Genomic DNA, 22,141 nt, shown 5'->3' with positions numbered 1-22,141 from the left:
GAGTCGATCCATGGTGCGGTGAGCACAACAGCACGAGAAGTTGTAGGCACTGCACAGAGGCGACCCATGACGGGTTGGTTCGATGTGGAGTGTCAGAGAGTGACAGATGAGAAGAACGTTGTCAGAAGCCGGATGTTGGTGTCGAGTACCCGATCGAATAGAGAACGGTACAAGGAAGCAAGAGCAGCCGAAAAACGAACTCACCGCCGGAAGAAGAAAGCATATTTAGAACAAGTGATTAGCGAGGCGCAGGAAAAAAATGGAGCAGAACGATATGCGGAGGTTCTATGAGTCTGTCAATGGCGTGCGGAGAAAGACAACGCCATCTCCCGTCATGTGCAACGACCAACAAGGGAATTTGCTGACAGATAAAACCGAAGTGGCTGCCAGGTGGAACCAACTTCAAGACTTTGTTGAATAATGGAGGTGACGGTGCATCGGTGTGCAGAATAAATATTAGCGAACAAGCGGACAAGCCCCCTACACTAGATGAGGTTAAAAAAAACTGTTAGAGAGCTAAAAAACAATAAGGCTGCGGGGAAGGACCAGCTCCCGCCTGAACTTCTCAAACACGGCAGTGAGCAGCTTTATGAAGTTCTGCACCATATTATGTCGAAAATATAGGAAGACGAGGAAATGCCTGCTAGCAGGTTGGACGGCCTCATTTGCCCTCTATTTAAGAAAGGGCACAGACTGGAGTGCGCCAATTATCGAGGAATAACCCTCCTTAATTCGGCGTACAAAATTATGTCCTGTATTCTGTTCAACAGATTGAGACCGCTTGAAGAGTCCTTCGTCGGTGAATACCAAGCAGGTTTTCGTGAGGGCCGATCAACGATGGATCAAATGTTTACCCTGAGACAAATCCATGATAAATTCCGGGAGTACAACTTGCAGACACATCATCTGTTTGATTCCACGGCGGCGTACGATTCAGTGAAACGGAATGAATTATGACAAATTATGCTTGAACATGGTTTTCCGGCGAAACTGATACGGCTGATTCGTATAACGTTGGACGGATCGAAATCAAGTGTAAGGGTTGCGGATGAAATATCGACGTCATTTGTTACCTTAGATGGATTAAAGCAGGGTGATGTACTCTCGAATCTACTGTTCAATATAGCGCTCGAGGGAGCGATTAGGAGAGCTGGTGTGCAAAGAAGCGGTACCATTATCACAAAATCGCATATGCTCCTGGGATTTGCGGACGATATCGATATTATCGGAATTGATCGCCGCGCCGTGGAAGAGGCTTTTGTGCCTTTTAAGAGGGAGACAGCGAGGATTAGACTTACGATCAATATCAGCAAAACGAAGTACATGGCGTATTGCAGCTGCAAATAGGGCTTATTACGGACTGCGTAACCAGCTTAAGTCCCGTAGTCTGCAAACGAAAACAAAACTCGCGCTGTATACTACTCTGATTCTTCCGGTGGCTTTATACGGCCGTGAGACATGGACGTTAATCGGAGAGCTCTTGGAGTGTTTGAGCGTAAAGTACTGCGGACAATACTCGGCGGTAAACAAGAGAACGGTATCTGGCGGCGTCGCATGAATCACGAATTGTACCAGGTGTATAAAGGGCTGGATATTATTAAGCTTATACAACACGGCAGACTACGGTGGGCTGGTCACGTTGTTCATATGCCGGAAGAACGTCAAGCGAAGATAATATTTAATAGAGAACCCGGAAGAGGCCACAGGCTTCGTGGAAGGCCGCGTACACGATGGCTTTTTGCAGTTGAAGAGGACCTGAGGGCGCTCAATGTTCAGGGCGACTGGAAGCGATTGGCCCAGGATCGAGTCCAGTGGAGAAGGATACTCCATTCGGCGTAGGTTCATCAAAGAGCTGTAGCCCATCAAGTATCAAGTACAATATGTGTTATGACGTTAAAAATTTCAAAATACTGAACATTTGCTCAAAAAATGACTTATGCCACACGTCAAAACTTCGCCCTTTAAAAGAGGGAGGGTCATCCTGAGCATCTTGTTTCTGGAACTACTATTCCCCTTGATCACAGTTGAAACCGCTTGCATTTCAGTTGAAAATTGACCGTGAACGCGCTGTTTCAAGTTGTCAAGATTCGTCCCGGCAGTTTGAGGGCTAATTATAATTAAGTTTTTATTTTCCCTTGGCCCCTATTTGCACATTTAATCAATCATCTAATATTTATACTTCATCTATGTAAAAGCCGTACTTTGAAACGATAAAGGTCTCATCGTGGAAAGTTTAAATAATTTATGTTTTGCTGAAAATGTCTACTCTGTGGGTTTCTTGCGCATCAATATTTGCATTGACATGTGGGTCTGCACTCATGCAGATATTTTATCACCTTCATGATTGAATTGGTAAACCAACTTCAACATTAATAATTCCCACATCCACATAAAAATTATAGAAGCACAACCAACAAACTTTCCAACCACCTGACAAACAGTGTTGCAACAAACAACATCAAACTCGTTTACCTCGGTTTGCTCCATTGTTGACCGAAAGTTTTGGGGCCAACGAAGTTCTCAATCTGCTATCTGACTTTTCCGGAGACTTAAAACCAACCACCTGATTGAATCTTTTATCCAACTTTGCGAGCGGTGAAGTGCGAGGGTGCTTTGCATTATACCCCGACCTGGAATCAGAAAAGTAAAACTAGAATTCAACACCACCCACCATGGCCGGGGCTACCACACTTCATTTGCTGGGAGAGCGAGGGGAGAGATTTTCCACTCAATTTGTTGAACTTTGCGGTTTCCGCTTGGAAATCTGTGGGTTCTGGACTCGAAATGTAGTTATAGAGATGTTATGCTAAAATCTTAAAGAGTCTTCTCCCTTCTGCCATTCGTAATTTCGGGTAGGTTTCCATCCACAAACTGTTGAAAAGAGTTCCAAACACTACCGGCGCTGTCGACCCCCACCCCGTTCATTGCTCGATTTTACCGGAGACAGATACTTTGGCGTTGGTCGGACCAACTAGGTATCGGGCATGCACCGATGAAGGAACAAAAGGGGACTCGCTGGGAGAGATGGAGTCACGTTTCTGGTACTGACGTCCAGATGGTTTTTATTGCAGTTTTGTCCTGTGATTTTGCCCAAGGCAGTAGTTTGGGGAAGATGACGAAGAAGAATCTATAGGCAGTCACGTGAGGTACCAGCTGGTTTTCCTGGTTCTATTTATCAAAACTTTGCTCTTGGTTCTGTGTTGAAAGCAAGTAGAAAAGTTTTCGTTTATCATCCAAAACAATAGCAGCTTCGGAGAAGACAAATGGAAGCGCACCTATTTATCAATGTTTAGCTCTGACGGTCCATTGTTTCGATTTACCGACTAACTTAACTTACTGGGTCTTCATTTGCATGGAATGTTTTATTAAATACCTGAATTATGGGAGTTTGATTTGGTGCGCCTTCAATGATAGTTTATTGGCAGCATAAGTTAATTAATGATTATCTTTCGCCTTTATGGCCATTTCATGACAGCGATATGGTGCAAATCAACAAAGATAATATTTGGAGAAAAATGGCGGGATATTGTACTATAATAGACTTTCCCAGGACTATAAATTAGTCACTCTAATATTTTCTCAATTTTCACATGTTTTCAAACCATAACAAATCCACCTCATTTATGATCCCAAGCAAGTGTGGTTATGCTTACTCATATTTCTTTTACAAGACATGTTCCATGAATTAATCTGGGACATGTCGTGTCACAGTTAATCAATTATTGCCCACATTCCATAAAACACAAGTGTAGCAATTCGACTCCTTACATTGTTCCAAACGTTGTAACATTTTCAAAACACTTACCTCCCAGCCAATGAGTTAGTCATAAATCGGTACCGCAATGCACCATCAGACAAACGGTCCCATGGTGTCATATTGCATTTACATAACCCTCAATAAGCTATGCATTCTTATGCTTTCATATTAACTCCTCTTCGGTGCTGATCTATGCCAACAGCACATAGCTTGAGCCATACCAGTGTCACACTAAGTGTACACGTATTGGTATTTAACTATGTACCCTTCTTTTCTCTGATTGGACAACTAGTCAATAAGCTCCGGGTTTCTCTCCGCCTCCTACTATAGTACTAGAATTAAGTATCGAACAAACTGTAACTGTACTAGAATTAAGAACCAATCTAATTGTAACAAAGTTTCAATAAATTCATTCGACTAACAGCATTCAACAAGTGTAGTAGATGTTTTATTCCAGTTAAAAAGAAGTGCCTTCTCCAAGCATAGTTTATGGCGACCAGTGTCAGTAGAAGTCTTTGACTTCAAAAAGTGATTTTAATCCAACAAAAGTTCTAAAAATTTGAGTAAAAAAGTGTTGTGAAAAAAAAAAAATAAAGATGGGAATTTTCAGCGCGGACGAAATCGTGACCAACGCGAGTACAAGTGAGACGACTTTAATAGCCGTTACATTAGTGGTAATTGTGCTAATGATGATCATCTTCGTGTGTGCCAGGATGTACGCTAAGTTTCTGAAAAGTAGCGTAAATGAAAGTGCTAGGCGTGAAGTCCAGTTAGCCAACATCAAGCATACATAAAAAAAAAAACATTGTTTTTTGAAAAGTGTTAAAATGGATAGAGAATTGTTAAACGAAATACGTGAGCGCGTGCACGTAGAACGATTAATTGACAATAAAGTCAGTGAGTACCGTGCGTCGGAAGAGTACCAAGATTTTCTTAATTCAACAAATCAATTTCACGATTTAATTTTCAATTATGAAGACAATCATGGAGTGATACGTACGACTAGAGTAAGAATAACGAAAACCAAAGAAAACTTAAACTCTAAAATGAATAAAAGTGAAAAATTCAAAATTGCAAAATTAATCATTCAAGAAAAATTGTGTTAAAAAAAAATGATTATGAACATTGAACGTTAAGAAGACAGGCTTCTACCTCGCCTACGAAAGAGGTAAACAGTGAGAAACCAAAACAAAAATATCAACAATGCAACCAGGAAGGCAATGCGAAGCTGAGCGGTTCAACAGCATATGGGAAGTGTGCTAACAGCTGACTGAAGTGACCTCGATGCATGGCAAATGCACCACATCAGCAGTGGACGCCGTGGACGAAATTTAATACCAACAACAGAAAGCTAAAAGGGAATGCTTGGCGGTGAGTTAATTTTATTTGTGTACTGTATCATGTTTGTTTTGAGAAGCCCATGCCTGTATAACATAATTACATATTATTTAAATTTGTATACATATTTTATTATTCAAACGAATGTCTGACGAAAATATAAAATCAGACTACTAATAGAAAAGTTTGACAATTTATATAGCAATATTAGAAAATCTAAAATAACGTTAACAGCAAAAATTTATTAGAATCCCAGAAATGTACTATAAATGAAATAATAAGGAATTTTAAAATTATTTTGAAGAAGCTTAAAAACGATATCCAAAGTATAGAATATAACGAATTCGTTCTTGAATATGAACAACTTTTAGTAAAAAGAGAGTATGTATTCGCAATTATAAATAAAAACTAACAATGAGTACAGAAAATAATACAACTAGTACATTCGATGTACGCACAGCTACTGCTGTGATACAAATTTATGATGGAGCCAGTGAGAGCTTACCTGCGTTTGTTGACGCTTGTAATTTAATGAAAGACTTGACAGACAATACCCAACAATCAATGCTAATCAAATTCATCAAAACCAGACTAACTGGTAAAGCTCGTTACGGTCTGCCGGATAATGTCAATACGTTCAATGATTTAATTACTAACATAAAACAGAGATGTCAAGATTCGACATCTCCAGAGCAAATTGTTGCCAAATTAAAATCTATTAAACAGAAAGAGAATTTAGACTCTTTCTGTGACCAAATTGAATCTATTGCAAATAAGCTGAAATGCACTTATTTACAAAAAAAAATTCCAGAGGATGTGGTAAACAACATGGTAAAGAAGGTTGCTGTGGATGCTCTAATTAATGGAGTATCCAACAGCGAAACGAAAATTATATTAAAAGCAGGAAATTTTGATACCGTGAAAGACGCCATTCAAAAAGTCCAAGAGAATAATTCAAACAATCAAACTTCTGCTATGTTTTCAATTTCAACACAAAGGCAGTATCATCGCGGTTGGAATAAACCATCTGGATTTCGAAGAAATAACATAAATAATTATCGACCCAAATTCAATAACAATACCAATAGCAACAATCATAATTATCGACCCCGTTTTGAGAACAATTTCAGAAATTATCAACGCGGTAATTCGCAGTCCAATCATAGAGGACGAGGACGACAATACAATAATCATAATAGCAATAGAAATCTTTCAGGCCGCATGCTAATAATGGGAGCAAATGAGGTGCATGTACCTTCTAATTATTCACAAGACTCTGATAGTACACATAATAACACGATTCATATGCAAACCAACATCATTCAATCAACGAAATAATACTTTTTAGAACATCAGGATGCTGTAACTCGAGTCAGGGTCAGCATCCAAACCGATTCTTTCAATGAATCTAACTGCAGCAAACTTTATTACTCTTTTCGTTCAGATGAATAATACGAAATGCACTTTTATCATTGATAGTGGAGCAGATATCTCAGTCTTCAAGTGGAGCAGGATATTCCTACCCAACATATAAACCAGACAAAAGACATACAATAACTGGAGTAACAGATGGTATTTTAGAAACACTCGGTGAAACAGCAACTCTTTTGAAAACTAGTAACGGACTAACTTTTCAGCATAGTTTCCAACTAGTACACGAGAATTTTCCAATCCCCACGAATGGTCTACTTGGAAGAGATTTCTTGATCAAGTACAAGTGCACCATTGATTATGAATATTGGTTATTAAATTTTAACTATGAAAATCTTTCGATTTCAATTCCAATAGAAGATAATTTGAATCGAACTATAGTTATACCACAGAGATGTGAAGTAATTAGGAACATCCAAACTATGCATATCCAAGAAGATATGGTTTTATTTTCGCAAGAAATTAAACCAGGAGTTTTTGTGGCAATTCAATAATATCGCCCAATAGTAAATACATAAAAATCATGAATACTACAAATTTTCCAGTCAATATAAATATTACAGATTTTAAACCATTCTTAGAGCCATTGAATAATTATGCGATGATGAATTTCAAAACCAAAAGTAATAATCAAAAGAGGACGACCCAAATTCTGGATGAATTGGATATGACCAATGTTCCTGAATATGCAAAATGACCTCATAAGTCTCATAAAACAGTATGCTGATATATTTTCCTCCAAGATGAACCAATAACAACTAATAATTTTATGAACAAAATATAAACCTTACTGACAAAATACCTATCTATATTCCTAACTATAAAACTATTCATTCTCAAGGCGAGGAAATAGAAAACCAAATTGGCAAAATGCTGAAGGACAATGTAATTGAACCTTCAATTTCTCCATATAACAATCCCATATTATTAGTGCCAAAGAAAAGCGAGGACAATACAAAGAAATGGCGCCTAGTGGTAGATTTTAGGCAACTAAATAAAAAGATCCTTGCAGACAAATTTCCGTTGCCAAGGATTGATTCCATATTAGACCAACTAGGAAGAGCCAAATTCTTTACCGCTTTAGATTTGATGTCGGGATTTCACCAAATCCCGTTGGAAAAATGTTCCAGAAAATTTACTTCATTTTCAACCCAATCTGGCCATTACCAGTTTACAAGGTTACCGTTTGGTCTAAACATTAGTCCAAATAGTTTCCAAAGAATGATGACAATTGGCGATGGCTGGTTTAACACCAGAATGTGCTTTTGTATATATAGATGACATAATTGTTATTGGATGCTCAATGCAGCACCATTTGCAAAATTTGTCAAGAGTCTTTGAGCGACTAAGAAAGTATAATTTAAAGTTGAATCTAAGAAAATGTAAATTTTTAATAGAGAAGTTACTTATCTAGGACATAGAATTACTGATAAAGGAATTCTACCGGACAGTACAAAATTTGAAACAATAAAAAACTACCCTGTACCGAAAAACAGTGATGAAGTTAGACGGTTTGTTGCTTTTTGTAACTACTACCGTAAGTTTGTGCCAAACTTCGCCACAATAGCTTATCCTTTAAACCAGTTACTTAAGAAAAATAAACTGTTTGAATGGACAGCTCAATGCAATGACTCATTCAATACTTTAAAATCATTTCTTATATCCCCTATGCTTTTACAATATCCAGATTTTAAAAGGGAGTTTATCTTAACGACCGATGCTTCAGATGTAGGGTGTGGAGCAGTTCTTTCCCAAATTGTCGAAGGAAATGATCTACCGATTGCATTCGCCAGTAAAGTTTTACACCTGGCGAGAAAAATAAATCTGTCATCCTAAAAGAGCTTACAGCAATACACTGGGGATGAACTACTTTAAAGCTTATTTGTATGGTCAAAATTCGTCGTTCGAACAGACCATAGACCCTTAGTTTTTCTATTTAATATGAAAAACCCAACTTCAAAACTAACAAGAATGAGATTAGATTTAGAAGACTTTGATTTTAACATTGAATATATAAAAGGTAAAGCTAATGTAGGAGCAGATGCTTTATCGCGCATCGTGAAGACATCTGAAGAATTGAAGACAATGAACGTGCTTGTCGTAAACACTAGGTCTATGACAAGAAAACAGAAAGGAAGTAATACATTTAAGAAAAACGATGACTTAAAAGACAATAGTGAGATTGATCACCTTGCTATTTATACCACAGAAAACCCGACAGAAACGAGAAAACTACCAAAATTTCAAGTGACGACCACCAATAACATGATAATATTCACGATATATCGAGGAACGAGAAGGAAAGCAGTACTGCATCAATTTACAATCAAAATGAAAAGTCAAACGTTAGCGTTTGCACTTTCAATGTTAGAAAATGAGATGAAACAAAAAAATATAAGTAAAATCGCGATATCAAGTCAAGACAAATTATTCGAAATGATACCTATACAAATGTTTAAAGAGTTATCTCTTAAAACACTTAATCAACTGCAAATTATCATTTACAATCCACCAAAGTTCATTAGTGAACCCGGTGTAATACAACAGATCTTGAGAAATTATCATGCAATCCCTACTGGAGGTCATATAGGACAGCATCGTCTGTACCTCAAATTAAGAGAAGTCTATACATGGACTAATATGAAAAGTTCTATTTCACAATTCATAAAGGCCTGTGAATTGTGCAAAAAGAACAAAATTATAAAACACACAAAAGAAAAATTTACCATTACTAGTACACCATCAAAACCATTCGAAGTGGTACAAATTGATACAATTGGTCCACTTCCAAGATCTAATAATATGAATCGATACGCTGTAACAATACAGTGCGAATTAACTAAATACATTGTGCTAATACCAATTCCAACTAAAGAAGCAAATATTATTGCTAAAGCTTTGGTTGAAAAATTTATTTTAATTTACGGAAATTTATAGAATTAAAATCAGACCAAGGAACCGAATACAAAAATGAAATCCTCACGCAAATATGTAAATTACTTCCAAATTAAACAAACATTTTCCACAGCCTATCATCCTCAAACTATTGGATCATTGGAAAGGAATCACAGGTGTTTGAATGAATACCTGCGCTCCTTTGTCAATGAGCATCAAAACAGACTGGGATGATTGGTTACAGTATTATGCATTTGTTTACAATACAACTCCACATTCAGACCACGGGTTTACACCCTATGAATTAGTTTTTTGGACTAAAGGCAAAACTACCACATGAGACACTCACAGACAAAATCGATCCAGTTTACAATATAGATCTCTATTCTCAAGAACTAAGATACAAACTTCAAAAATCTCATCAAATTGCGAACCAAAAGTTAGTACAACAAAAGAATATACGAAAAGAAAGTAATGATTCATCGGCAAATCCATTATTAATTCAAACAGGTGATATAGTTTTTCTAAAGAATGAAAACAGACGCAAACTAGATTCCTTTTACACAGGTCCATATAAAGTTAAAAGTATTAATAACCCGAATTGTGAAATCATAGATATGCAATCAAATCAATCAAATTTAGTTCACAAAAATAGACTAAGCAAATTTTAGGAAATATTCAACCAAAACAAAAAAAAAATTTCTTTGACTAAATTTTTCATTTACATAATAAGAAATACTAACAATTTACATACAGATATCAAATGTTGTGAAGAAACTTGGAGCAAATTTCTTTACATTTACACAATATGTTGACAACACTGAATGATTTCGCTATACTGCATCATTCACCGGAAGGGGATGATGTACTATAATAGACTTTCCCAGGACTATAAATTAGTCACTCTAATATTTTCTCAAGTTTCACATGTTTTCAAACCATAACAAATCCACCTCATTTATGATCCCAAGCAAATTGTGGTTATGCTTACTCATATTTCTTTTACAAGACATGTTCCATGAATTAATCTGGGACATGTCGTGTCACAGTTAATCAATTATTGCCCACATTCCATAAAACACAAGTGTAGCAATTCGACTCCTTACATTGTTCCAAACGTTGTAACATTTTCAAAACACTTACCTCCCAGCCAATGAGTTAGTCATAAATCGGTACCGCAATGCACCATCAGACAAACGGTCCCATGGTGTCATATTGCATTTACATAACCCTCAATAAGCTATGCATTCTTATGCTTTCATATTAACTCCTCTTCGGTGCTGATCTATGCCAACAGCACATAGCTTGAGCCATACCAGTGTCACACTAAGTGTACACGTATTGGTATTTAACTATGTACCCTTCTTTTCTCTGATTGGACAACTAGTCAATAAGCTCCGGGTTTCTCTCCGCCTCCTACTATAGTACTAGAATTAAGTATCGAACAAACTGTAACTGTACTAGAATTAAGAACCAATCTAATTGTAACAAAGTTTCAATAAATTCATTCGACTAACAGCATTCAACAAGTGTAGTAGATGTTTTATTCCAGTTAAAAAGAAGTGCCTTCTCCAAGCATAGTTTAATATATCCAAAGAATACCCGTTCAGACATACTTTTTGATCGCATGACCAGGTCGGCCAAATTACCTGTTCGACAAAATGGCCATTCCAACTGGTTTCGTTCAGCTGATTGACTCGGTTGGCCAAACGACCTTTTCGGCCATATTGAGGGAGTAGTGGGAGTGCAATTTAGAAAATCCGTTTTGATAGCGCTTTTATTGATAGGCTTCAACTGTAAGTAAACTTCATGTGATTACATATACATAATTGTTATTTAATGCCAGGCTTACAATTTGGTGGGCTTCTAAATGCTAGCACACCCCTCCTAGTGATATTCGCGCCTTGCGATGTAACGGACCTGGATTTATATAGTTTAGATTTCCGTATTCTATTAAATTCATAAATCTTACGTTTAATGTCAATCTGGTGAGTTCCAGATTGGGAAGGAAGGGTACACTGAGCTTCGAGACAAATGTCGTGGATCGTACTATGGAAGTAATCTGTTAGATATCGTCGCACAAAGATTATAGGGTTATTAAACTAACCTAATCTGGAGACACCGCGTACCTATTGCTCCGAATACGGTTTGCTTACCACAATCTCAAACTAAATCTATAGTCTAGATGTTATATACGACCCCAATGGTTTAGAAAATAGTTTAGGCAAATTATGTTTATAGAAATCCAGAATATTTAGGAAATTCAATCGGCACATCTAATTCTTCAATTCATTGACACGTTTTCGATGACTCGCTTGACTCGATTGACGTCTGTCACACAGCTATCAGTTCTACTTGACAACGTTCGCTTGACCATTTGCAAATTCGGTTCGGGGCACGGTTGCCAACTCGTCGTAATCTGCGTTGACATTCCCCCCTAGGTGTAGCCCGGAATCCTCCGGATCTTCACAATTCCTCACGTCGAGTAGGGCCAACCGTGACACTGGTCGCACCGGAGTTTTCTCCCCGATTTTCACGATAGCTCGTCGATATCGTCCATCCGGGTGTTGTATCATACGAACAATGCGTCCACGCTCCCAACCATTGCGCTTTGAAGATTCCGCAACCATCACCAGGTCTCCTGGTTTTAGCGCTGGGGTTTCTGCGAACCATTTCGGCTGTCGACGAATCACCGGCAGATATTCATTCAACCAGCGTTTCCAAAAAACCTTTATTTGGCGTTGGATTAGATCCCAGGACTTGCCGAGAATTTGCCGTCGCAGCAGTTCACTAGGCTCCACCCGGGTCGTAGTCCCACTTTCTCTCATCACCTTCTTCACCCCGTTAGAGCTCAGCAGCAGAAAATGGTTCGGCGTTAGGGCTTCTGCCTCCTCCGAGTCCAGGGGTAAATACGTCAGTGGCCTTGTATTCACCATGTTCTCAGCCTCCACGACCAGCGTCTGCAGCCCCTCGTCGTCGAGCTTCCCCTCTTTGTAAGCCTCATCCATAGCCGCTTTCACTGATCGCACCAAGCGCTCCCATGCTCCTCCCATGTGGGGCGCTCCCGGTGGCAGGAAATTCCATTTTGTATTTGCACTGGTGAACGTCTCTGACAGTCCCTGGCTTATTTGATGCTGGAGTACACGATCTGCTCCTTGGAAGTTTGTTCCATTATCGCTAAAAAATTCCGCCGGTGGTCCCCGGCGCCCCACAAATCTACGGACACAGGAGATAAAAGATTCTGTCGATAGTGTGTAAGCAATCTCCAGGTGTACCGCACGTACCGTCAGGCAGGTAAATAATGCGATCCAACGTTTGACATTAGACCGCCCAAGTTTAACCAACAGCGGGCCAAAATAGTCAACACCTGTATAGGTGAAAGGTCTTTCATGATGAGCCAGACGTGCAGCCGGAAGAGGTGCCATCAGTGGAATTATAGGTCGAACTTCACGCATCTTGCAAACAACACATTCACGTTTCACCTTTTTCACTATCAACCGAAGCCTTGGGATTGTATACAGCTGACGGACCTCGTTGACCATTGTTTCCGGATTTCCATGGCGGTAGAGACAATGGTATCGGTTGACTAAAAGTTTAAAGATGTTGGACGTCGTAGGAAATATTCTGAACAGCCCCAATACGTCCACGCTCTCGCAGTAATCCATTTTCGTCCAGCACTGGTACCAGTTTGTAGATACGACTATTTTTCTCAATAACCTGCTGTGCCGTTTCATTCGATGACTTATATACCAAAGCGGCAACTTCTTCAGGGTATGATTTCTGCACTAACTTGATGATGTTTTCTTCAGCCGCCCGTAGTTCCACATGTTGTAGAGGTCCTTTGATCTTTGCCTGTCTTCTGGATGTGTTGCGCAGGAATCGAAGAACGTACGCCGTAACACGCACCAATCTTTCCCAAGAGGAAAATCGTTCGAAACACACAGCTGGCTGGATCGTAGTGTGATGCAGAATCGATGTACGAATTTCTTCTACAGTTGCAATACCTGGCGTTTCAACATACGGCCACTCTTCGTTGGACATATACAGAAAGTTGGGCCCTCGAAACCATTTGCTGTCGTCGTTGAAGTATTTCACCTACCCGAAAACACACGAATTGTCGGTAGTTCCTTGGGTCTGCCGTTATCCAAGCCAGCGCCGTTCTGGAATCGGTCCAGTAAATAGTTTTCGTTACTGGTACTTCAAGATTTTCTTTGATAAATTTGGACCACCTTGTGCTTAGCACGCATGCTTGCAGCTCTAACCTTGGTATGGACCAGGGCTTCAAAGGGGCGACTTTGGATTTGGCCCCTATCAGACAGCACTGTGGGTGTCCGTCCTCGTCGACGGTGCGCAAATAGACAGCGCAAGCATAGGCCCCTTCACTGGCATCTGCAAATACGTGAAGTTCGGAATTTACATATGTCTCCTTACTAGCACGACGGAAATAGCATCTCGGGATCCGAATGTCAGCGATATATTCGATCATCTGTATCCACCTTTTCCACTTTAGGTATACCTGGTCACTGACTTGCTCGTCCCACTCCGTGCCTTCACGCCACAGGTCTTGTATCAACACTTTACCGTGAATGATGAACGGCGACAAGATCCCTAAAGGGTCGAATAGGGCCATTACGCATCGCAGAACCTGCCTCTTTGTCGGCCGCGTTGCTGTGCGAATAAGTGTTTGCACTTCGTTGCTCATGTGAGTGGAGAAACTCAATTCATCGGTGGTTGGGTTCCACAACATACCAAGTATCCTTTCCGTCTTCGCGGTTTCGGCCATGATCAGCTGTTTCTCTGCACCATGCGGTGCTTCTCCTAGATTGTTGAGTACAGCGTCGCAATTTGATCTCCAGTTGTGAAGCTTAAAGCCTCCGTTACTATGAACGTGTCGCACACCACTTGCTACCTTCGCTGCTTCCTCCGGAGAACTAAAACTTGCAAGGTAATCATCGACATAATGATCGTGAACTATGGCCTTTGCCGCTTCCGGGAAGAGTTCAGAATGTTGTTCGGCATTTCGATTTTTCGCAAATTGCGCCGACGCTGGCGAGCACGTGCTTCCAAACGTAGCAACATCCATTACGTAAACAGTAGGCTTATCAGATGGATTGGTGCGCCATAAAAACAGTTGAGACACCTTGTCCTCCTCGCGAATTCGGAGCTGATGAAACATCTCCTGTATGTCCGATGTCACTGCTATCCAGTACAGCCTGAACCGGAATAGGACTCCTGGGAGTGAGGAAAGTAGATCCGGGCCTTTAAGAAGTTTGCTATTCAGCGAGACGTCATCTACTTTCGCAGCCGCATCCCAGATAATACGCACCTTCTCCGGTTTCTTGGGGTTCACTACCGCTCCTATCGGTAGATACCACATCTTTCTCGGATCAGCTGCTTCGAGCTCTGTTTGTGTTACTTTGTGTGCGTAGCCCTTTTCTTCGTACTCGCGTATTTGTCGGTGTAGGCTCTCTTTCAGTTTTGTTTCGCGTTCCATCCGACGCTCCAAGCATTCCAGACGACGTAGTGCCATCAAGTAGCTGTTGGGAAATTCAACCTGATCTTCTTTCCACAGTAACCCAGTCTCAAAGTGCTGTCCAACTCTTCTAGTTGTGGTCTCCAGGATAGTCAGTGCTCGCTCTTCCTCCTTTGTCAGTGAATTAATAGTCGGAACAACTCCAGTACATTCAATATCGAAAAACTCCTTTACAATTCCGTGAAGGTTTTCGTTACAATCGCATTCGCGAACGTGGAAGCTGTACGATTCTCGTTCATTGTTTCCGCGAGGACCGTAAACGCACCAACCTAGCCTTGTCTTAACCGCCACCGGGACTGACCCTACACCTTCTCGTGTTTTCAGTGGAACTGCCAGCCGCAGGTTATCGATGCCGATTAGTATCCTAGGTTTAGCATTCTGATAACTACTTATCGGAATACCCTTCAAATGTGGATGTCGTTTAGCGGCTTCCTCCATTTGGAAGCTTTGGGAAGGCAGACTAAGGTTCTCCACGGTTCTCGCATTTATCAGCTTGTAACGCTTACGCTGATCGATCCCGGTGATATCGAGGGTTATCTGCTGCGATCCTTTCTCCATTCGTGAAGCATCGCCGGTCCATCGAAGGCATAGAGGGTACGGAGTGCCTTTCACACCTAGCTTCGCAGCCAGATCCTCTTCCACCATCGTCAAGTCGGAACCTTCATCTAGGAAAGCGAACGTTTCAATTGACACGTTGTTCCCGTGTAGCATCACAGGGATAATACGGAATAATCTAGATGAGGTTGAGTGGTGGTAAGCGTGGTGCTCTGACAATTGAACCTTGGGAGCCGATGATTCTCTCCGAGAATGCAGAAGTTGATGATGCCGAAACTGACACCCTTCGATGTCGCAAGCTTTTCGTCCTCGACATGCCCGTCGCCCATGGTTAAACAGGCAGTTTTGGCATAACTGTAGTGAACGAACACGCCTCCAGCGCTCGTCGACGCTCATCTTTTTGAAGGCTTCACAGTCGCGAACTCGGTGTCCACTCTTATTACAGTGCAGGCAGTCGAACTGCTTGGGCTCGTTCGAGGAATAATTTGATTTTACTGGATTGACGATTTCGTGAGTGTTCACGAATCCTCTAGCTTTTGGACGGTCGCGAGTGGTATTTTTTTTTTCATTTCCAGCTCGAAAGTCACCACACTGATTGCATCTTGTACAACTGACGCCATATAATCACCGAACGTTTTAAGATCGACTAGCTGGAACCCTCTTTTGTATCCCGCCCACATCATTCGTTGGTCTGCTGGGAGCTTTGCGACAAGTTCCTGAAGGAGAGCAGGGTTCGATAGATGAGCGCGTTCATTTGCCGCTTCAATGTGGTCGCAAAGAGCTTGTACAGCCATTCCAAAATCGATAAGTCCTTCCAATCTATCCGATTTCGGAGCTGGAATTCCCCGCACTTTCTGTAGTAGGGCGTTGATGAGAAGCTCTGGACGTCCAAATCGCATTCGTAGTGTCTCAATCACCTGGGGAATCGAAGCTGGTAACACCAATCTGCTACGCACAGTTTCCAACGCCGGTCCGGTCAAACATCTCTGTAGGCGGAGCATGTTCTCTCCATTGGAATATCCACAGGCCTCAGTTGTATACCGGTAACTGGAAATGAAGATTGGCCAGTCTGCAGGGTCACCGGAGAAACGAGGTAATTCCTTAGCCAGGGACTGTCTTGCTGCTAGCTGCTGCTGTGTGGGAGCGCCGGATGATATTGATGGGGGTATCACTTGGTTTGTGTGCACTTGTTCTGACAGACGAGTGGGCTGAGACGAATAAACCATACGCGATAAGTTTTCGGAAGTTTGTTTACCGATTGACTGGGATTCGGGTTGGTATTTTGTCGAAAAAATCGTATCATCCGGGCGCGCGTATGCTACTCGCTGCTGCTCACGGAAATTGATAGGAGGCATATTGTGTACAACCGGGCGCGCGTTAATTCGCGTCTGCTCGCGGGAAATTGTTTCTTCATTGGTCGTGGGGCAGTTGTACGAGAGATATTCGTTTGTTTGATTAAAGGCTTGACGCTTACCTGTGACTTGGTCGATATTCGGACGCATTTCAGACGTTGAGATTTCTTGACTTACCGAAACTAGACCAGCTTGTCTTACCGGATTCCTCAATGGCCATAGATGATTAACTGGGATGGCTTCTTCCAGTGTACCAACCCTAGACCGCCGATTGGAATAAGGCCAACCATCCTCTTCTCGTGCTGGTGGCAACACATGACTCTTCTTCGGTACCGCACCTGTTCGCTTCTCGTTCATTGCTTGCTTCGTTTGCTGTTGCTTTATTGGATCCCTTACGTCCGGCTGATGAATTAGGCCACCAACTGCTCCACTGCATTGAAATCCATCCAGCATGCTTCGACACATCTCTAACTGGGTGTGTAGAGCCGACAAATGCTCTGGGGTTGGCTCAGCGCGCGATTCGCATTGTTCGATGCGCTGCTTGAGCTCCAGTAGCGCAGCCTGGGTGTCGTTCGTCCTTTGAAGAGATCTCGGGGCAGATGGCTCTGGCACTGTTGGAGGGACTGGACCCAGAGGAAGTCCAGACGTGAGGGGTGTTCCAATCGCTGATGTTGAACGTCGTACATTCGAGATTGTGGGCGCTCCCGGAATGCACGGCGATTGAATTCTTTTCTCATTCGCTGGGGGTGTCTTGTTCTTAGAACGGCTAGATGATTTCAAGCTACTGTGGCCATCTGGTTCATCGCCAAGCACTCGATCAATAAGCTGTTGTTGCTCGTCTAGATGGCGACGTTGAAGAGCTAGTTCTGCCCGAGCACGTTCAGCTTGCTGCCTCTCCATCAGTTGGTTGAGACAAACTGAAAAGGCCGACGTTGAACTAGAATGGCTACTCCTGCTTCGAACGGAAATCACGTCTTCTTTCCGCTGATTACTAGTGCAGCCGACGCAAACGTATGATCGATTGACGATACTATCGTCCACTCCGGCACATGTATAGTGTTGCCACTTATCGCACCGGTCGCATTGGACCATACTCTCTGCCTGGTCCGGGCGTTGGCAGCTAGTGCAACCTACCTCTTCTCCATTACCAGGTCCCGTGGAAGCTTCAGTCATCCTACTGTCCATTCTGCAGATCCTCAGAGGCACAATCCGCAACAAATTTTGAAGTTTATTGAGGGAGTAGTGGGAGTGCAATTTAGAAAATCCGTTTTGATAGCGCTTTTATTGATAGGCTTCAACTGTAAGTAAACTTCATGTGATTACATATACATAATTGTTATTTAATGCCAGGCTTACAATTTGGTGGGCTTCTAAATGCTAGCACACCCCTCCTAGTGATATTCGCGCCTTGCGATGTAACGGACCTGGATTTATATAGTTTAGATTTCCGTATTCTATTAAATTCATAAATTTTACGTTTAATGTCCAATCTGGTGAGTTCCAGATTGGGAAGGAAGGGTACACTGAGCTTCGAGACAAATGTCGTGGATCGTACTATGGAAGTAATCTGTTAGATATCGTCGCACAAAGATTATAGGGTTATTAAACTAACCTAATCTGGAGACACCGCGTACCTATTGCTCCGAATACGGTTTGCTTACCACAATCTCAAACTAAATCTATAGTCTAGATGTTATACACGACCCCAATGGTTTATAAAATAGTTTAGGCAAATTATTTTTATAGAAATCCAGAATATTTAGGAAATTCAATCGGCACATCTAATTCTTCAATTCATTGACACGTTTTCGATGACTCGCTTTATCTCTATTGACGTCTGTCACACAGCTATCAGTTCTACTTGACAACGTTCGCTTGACCATTTGCAAATTCGGTTCGGGGCACGGTTGCCAACTCGTCGTTATCTGCGTTGACAGGCCAAATAACCCGTTCAGTAATCAATTTCAGCCAATGACGGCGTCACACCGCACAGTCCGGACAAGACACATTTTTTTCTTTTTTTTTGTTGAGCTTGTATTTTTTAAATTTTCCACGAATATATGTAAGTTGAGCTGATTTCGAAATTGGTTGATTGTAGCTTTTAAATTTAAGTTCAAAATGAATGCAGCATTCCAAAATTACTCTTTGGTGAAAAATTCAAACAAAATATTCCCACTGTCCGCCGTTGATGATCGGCAACAGAGGCATGAACTTATTTCATGCTTTATTGTCGGCGTAGCACTAAATTAAAATTCGGGACTTCCGAACCAAACTTTCTTCCATAGTTTTATCTGTCAAACTAATTGATACGTTGTTTAGCGCATCTTAGACGAATCCAGTGCCCTACTTCCGAAGTTGGGTAAATTGCCTGTATCTGAAGGAAAGTCCAACTTCGATACAAAAAGCGTACTAACTTTGTTCCGGATAGACAATAAAAATTCTTTTCTCCTCTAGAAGCTGCTCCAGAAGTTTCCGTTTCGTTGGGAATTCCTCTGGAAGTTCCGTCAGGAATTCCTCCGGAAGTTCCGTCAGGAATTCCTCCGGAAGTTCCGTCAGGAATTCCTCCGGAAGTTCCGTCAGGAATTCCTCCGGAAGTTCCGTCAGAAATTCCTCCGGAAATTCCGTCAGAAATTCCTCCGGAAGTTCCGTCATGAATTCCTCCAGAAGTTCCGTCAGGAATTCCTCCGGAAGTTCCGTCAGGAATTCCTCCGGAAGTTCCGTCAGGAATTCCTCCGGAAGTTCCGTCAGGAATTCCTCCGGAAGTTCCGTCAGGAATTCCTCCGGAAGTTCCGTCAGGAATTCCTCCGGAAGTTCCGTCAGGAATTCCTCCGGAAGTTCCGTCAGGAATTCCTCCGGAAGTTCCGTCAGGAATTCCTCCGGAAGTTCCGTCAGGAATTCCTCCGGAAGTTCCGTCAGGAATTACTCCGGAAGTTCTGTCAGTAAGTACTAAGTGCGCACGTAACTGAAAGATGCAATAAATAGGCTGTTGTGAATGTGCTGTAGGACCGCATGAATAGGCGCAACCGAAACAGAAACCGGTTGCTGTACCCGCAAGAGAAGTTCACGCACAGGCGAGCAGGGGCTATGAGGAGGGAATTCTACTCACATTAGTAGTGACGCTTGTTGGAGAAGGTAATAACGTAGCAGCAAATGTCTAGGCAATCATGATAAGCGAGGAGATTGCCCGAGTACAAATGTATGTCGACTAGAGATGTTTTACAGTTTGATTTGAGGAGAACTAGCCTAGGGCTAAAAACCTCATTAATAAAGATTTAAAAAAAAGTTTTACAGTGGATGTTAAGAGCTGAGCCTTTGGATAGGCTACGCGCAAACGTTTATGGCTAGCAAATAAATAATCATCAGTGATTCCCAAACGCTTCCTGATGAAGTAAAGCGCAACAAAGGATTAGTTTTATTTTACGAGAGTTTTTCCTGTAGTTCGTTGTCGAGTAACTGTAGAAGTTTCTATTCAAATGTATCTTGTTTTTGGGTAACTGAAACTTTCGACGGCAGTAGCGACTTCAGACCCTAATCCCATTATTTTTAGCCGGCAAGTCGGCCTCCTTCACAAGTGCAGGAAACTAAACCCATTCACTTGAATGATCTCAGGTTGGGCAAACCTGTAAACTGCTGGGTGGTCTCTTTATAGGAGTGGCGCGTAACGTGGCCCACCGATACGCTCCATCCGTCAATCAACCGCAGTTCACCTTCCGGGGCTCTCCATGCTGCTATGATAGATGCCGTCGTCCAAGACGACGATACCGCTGATTCCCAAGGACAATAGTCGTTCCGCCGCCAGGAGCGTTCCCAATGTAATCAAACCCGCTACGCCGCCTGCCTGTAGTTAATAATAAACCAACGTGAGTGCATTTTCCCATCGTATACAATTTAGGACCACCACATCCGAAACTGTCCCCTACTTACACGCAATGGGACCTGGGAGACAGAAGAAGGTGCCCACGCCCGAAGTTATCGTTGGATCAAGACCAGCTGCTTGATTTTTCCGAAAATTCCGACAGTAGCCAGGCAGACTTCTCCTACACGGGTAGATCAAACAACCCAAATTTTGAGTTGTTTTCGATCTGGCATCTCTTTCATTCCATCCTTTGATGTCAAAAACAGAGAAAGAAAACCACCCAACGATAGCAGGTCGGTGAGGGAAGCCAACGCTAGGTTAAAGGGGTTGAACTCAAATTTAGGTTGTTTAAACCTATTTGAGCTTAACATTAGGAGGAAACAACTTAATATTTAGGTACTTTTTCACATGGGATCAAACGGAAATTACTCAAATCCGAGTTGGGCCATCCAACTCAAAATTGGCTTCCCCCACCAACGGTCCAAATTAAGTGAAATGAACTTAATTTTGAGTTGTTTGAGCTTCATTTTGGGTTGTCTGATCTAACCGTGTACACGGAGGTGACGGGGCGCAGACGAAAGCGACGGTAGCAGCAAAGATGGCCGCCTAAAGCAACTGGCTTGGCAGATTCTTTCTTCACAGAGGTTTCAGGACGTATTAGATCAAGTTGAATAGCACATTAAATTGATCGCAAATCGTATCGGATATCCTTCAACTATCCTGTTGCAAATGAATGCTTAAATTGATATGAAACTATTTCCGTTGTCCTTGAACGAACCAAATATCACAAGTCAGTCGAAAAGCCGCTTGGTGGCTGAACCCCGACCATATATTTCCCACTCCGACGTTAATTTACCACCTGTGGGTTTGCTTGGTTAACAAAATCATTTTCCCACTGCATCACATCCCTTCTAAAATCCCTTAAAAAAAGATTTTATTTCTCAGTAGATGCCTAAAATTACAAATCTAAACATTAAGGAATGTTTGATCCTCTACCTGTTTGAAATTCTGGTCATATCTGCTCCTTCCATGTATTTCCTTGTTATGGATTTTTTTTTCATCGATTTTTACACGTGCGTTGATTCATTTTAATAGCTGAAACTGAACTTTACCAAATTAATTCAGTAAAATATTTTGTGAAACAGTAAGATAGAGCTTGACTTATATTACCATATGTATATCTAATATAATTCGGCAGCTTCCCTTGCATCCAAGTTGTGCCGTATTGTCGAAAATCTACCACACGAAAAGCCTTCCTCTCTCCAATTACCACCGCAAGACCCGTATTGTTGAACTTCAATCACTTCACCCTCACGCCTCATTTATCCGTCGATTTTATTGTTATCGGAGCAAATGAACCGTGCACCAGGAAGGAAAGGAAGCTTCCCCTATTCATCTATACGTACGTTTTCAATTGGTGCGTC

At 41.6% G+C, this 22,141-nt stretch overlaps 2 protein-coding genes across 2 annotated transcripts; both read right to left on the bottom strand.

The window, feature by feature from the left end:
- Positions 1-11,772: 11,772 nt before the first annotated feature.
- Positions 11,773-12,963, bottom strand: LOC134206839 (uncharacterized). Its single transcript, XM_062682571.1, has one exon. It carries the CDS (start codon positions 12,961-12,963, stop codon positions 11,773-11,775), a length of 1,191 nt encoding a protein of 396 aa, XP_062538555.1.
- Positions 12,964-13,015: 52 nt separating this feature from the next.
- Positions 13,016-15,838, bottom strand: LOC134206838 (uncharacterized). Its single transcript, XM_062682570.1, has 4 exons — positions 15,735-15,838; positions 13,853-15,687; positions 13,614-13,810; positions 13,016-13,516 (listed from the first exon to the last, which is right to left on the bottom strand). Exons 1-4 carry the CDS (start codon positions 15,836-15,838, stop codon positions 13,016-13,018), a joined length of 2,637 nt encoding a protein of 878 aa, XP_062538554.1.
- Between the last annotated feature and the right edge of the window lie 6,303 nt (positions 15,839-22,141).

The sequence above is a fragment of the Armigeres subalbatus genome, chromosome 1, assembly GCF_024139115.2.
Source record: "Armigeres subalbatus isolate Guangzhou_Male chromosome 1, GZ_Asu_2, whole genome shotgun sequence".
NCBI lineage: Eukaryota > Metazoa > Arthropoda > Insecta > Diptera > Culicidae > Armigeres > Armigeres subalbatus.
This window is presented reverse-complemented; position numbering and strand designations above follow the sequence as displayed.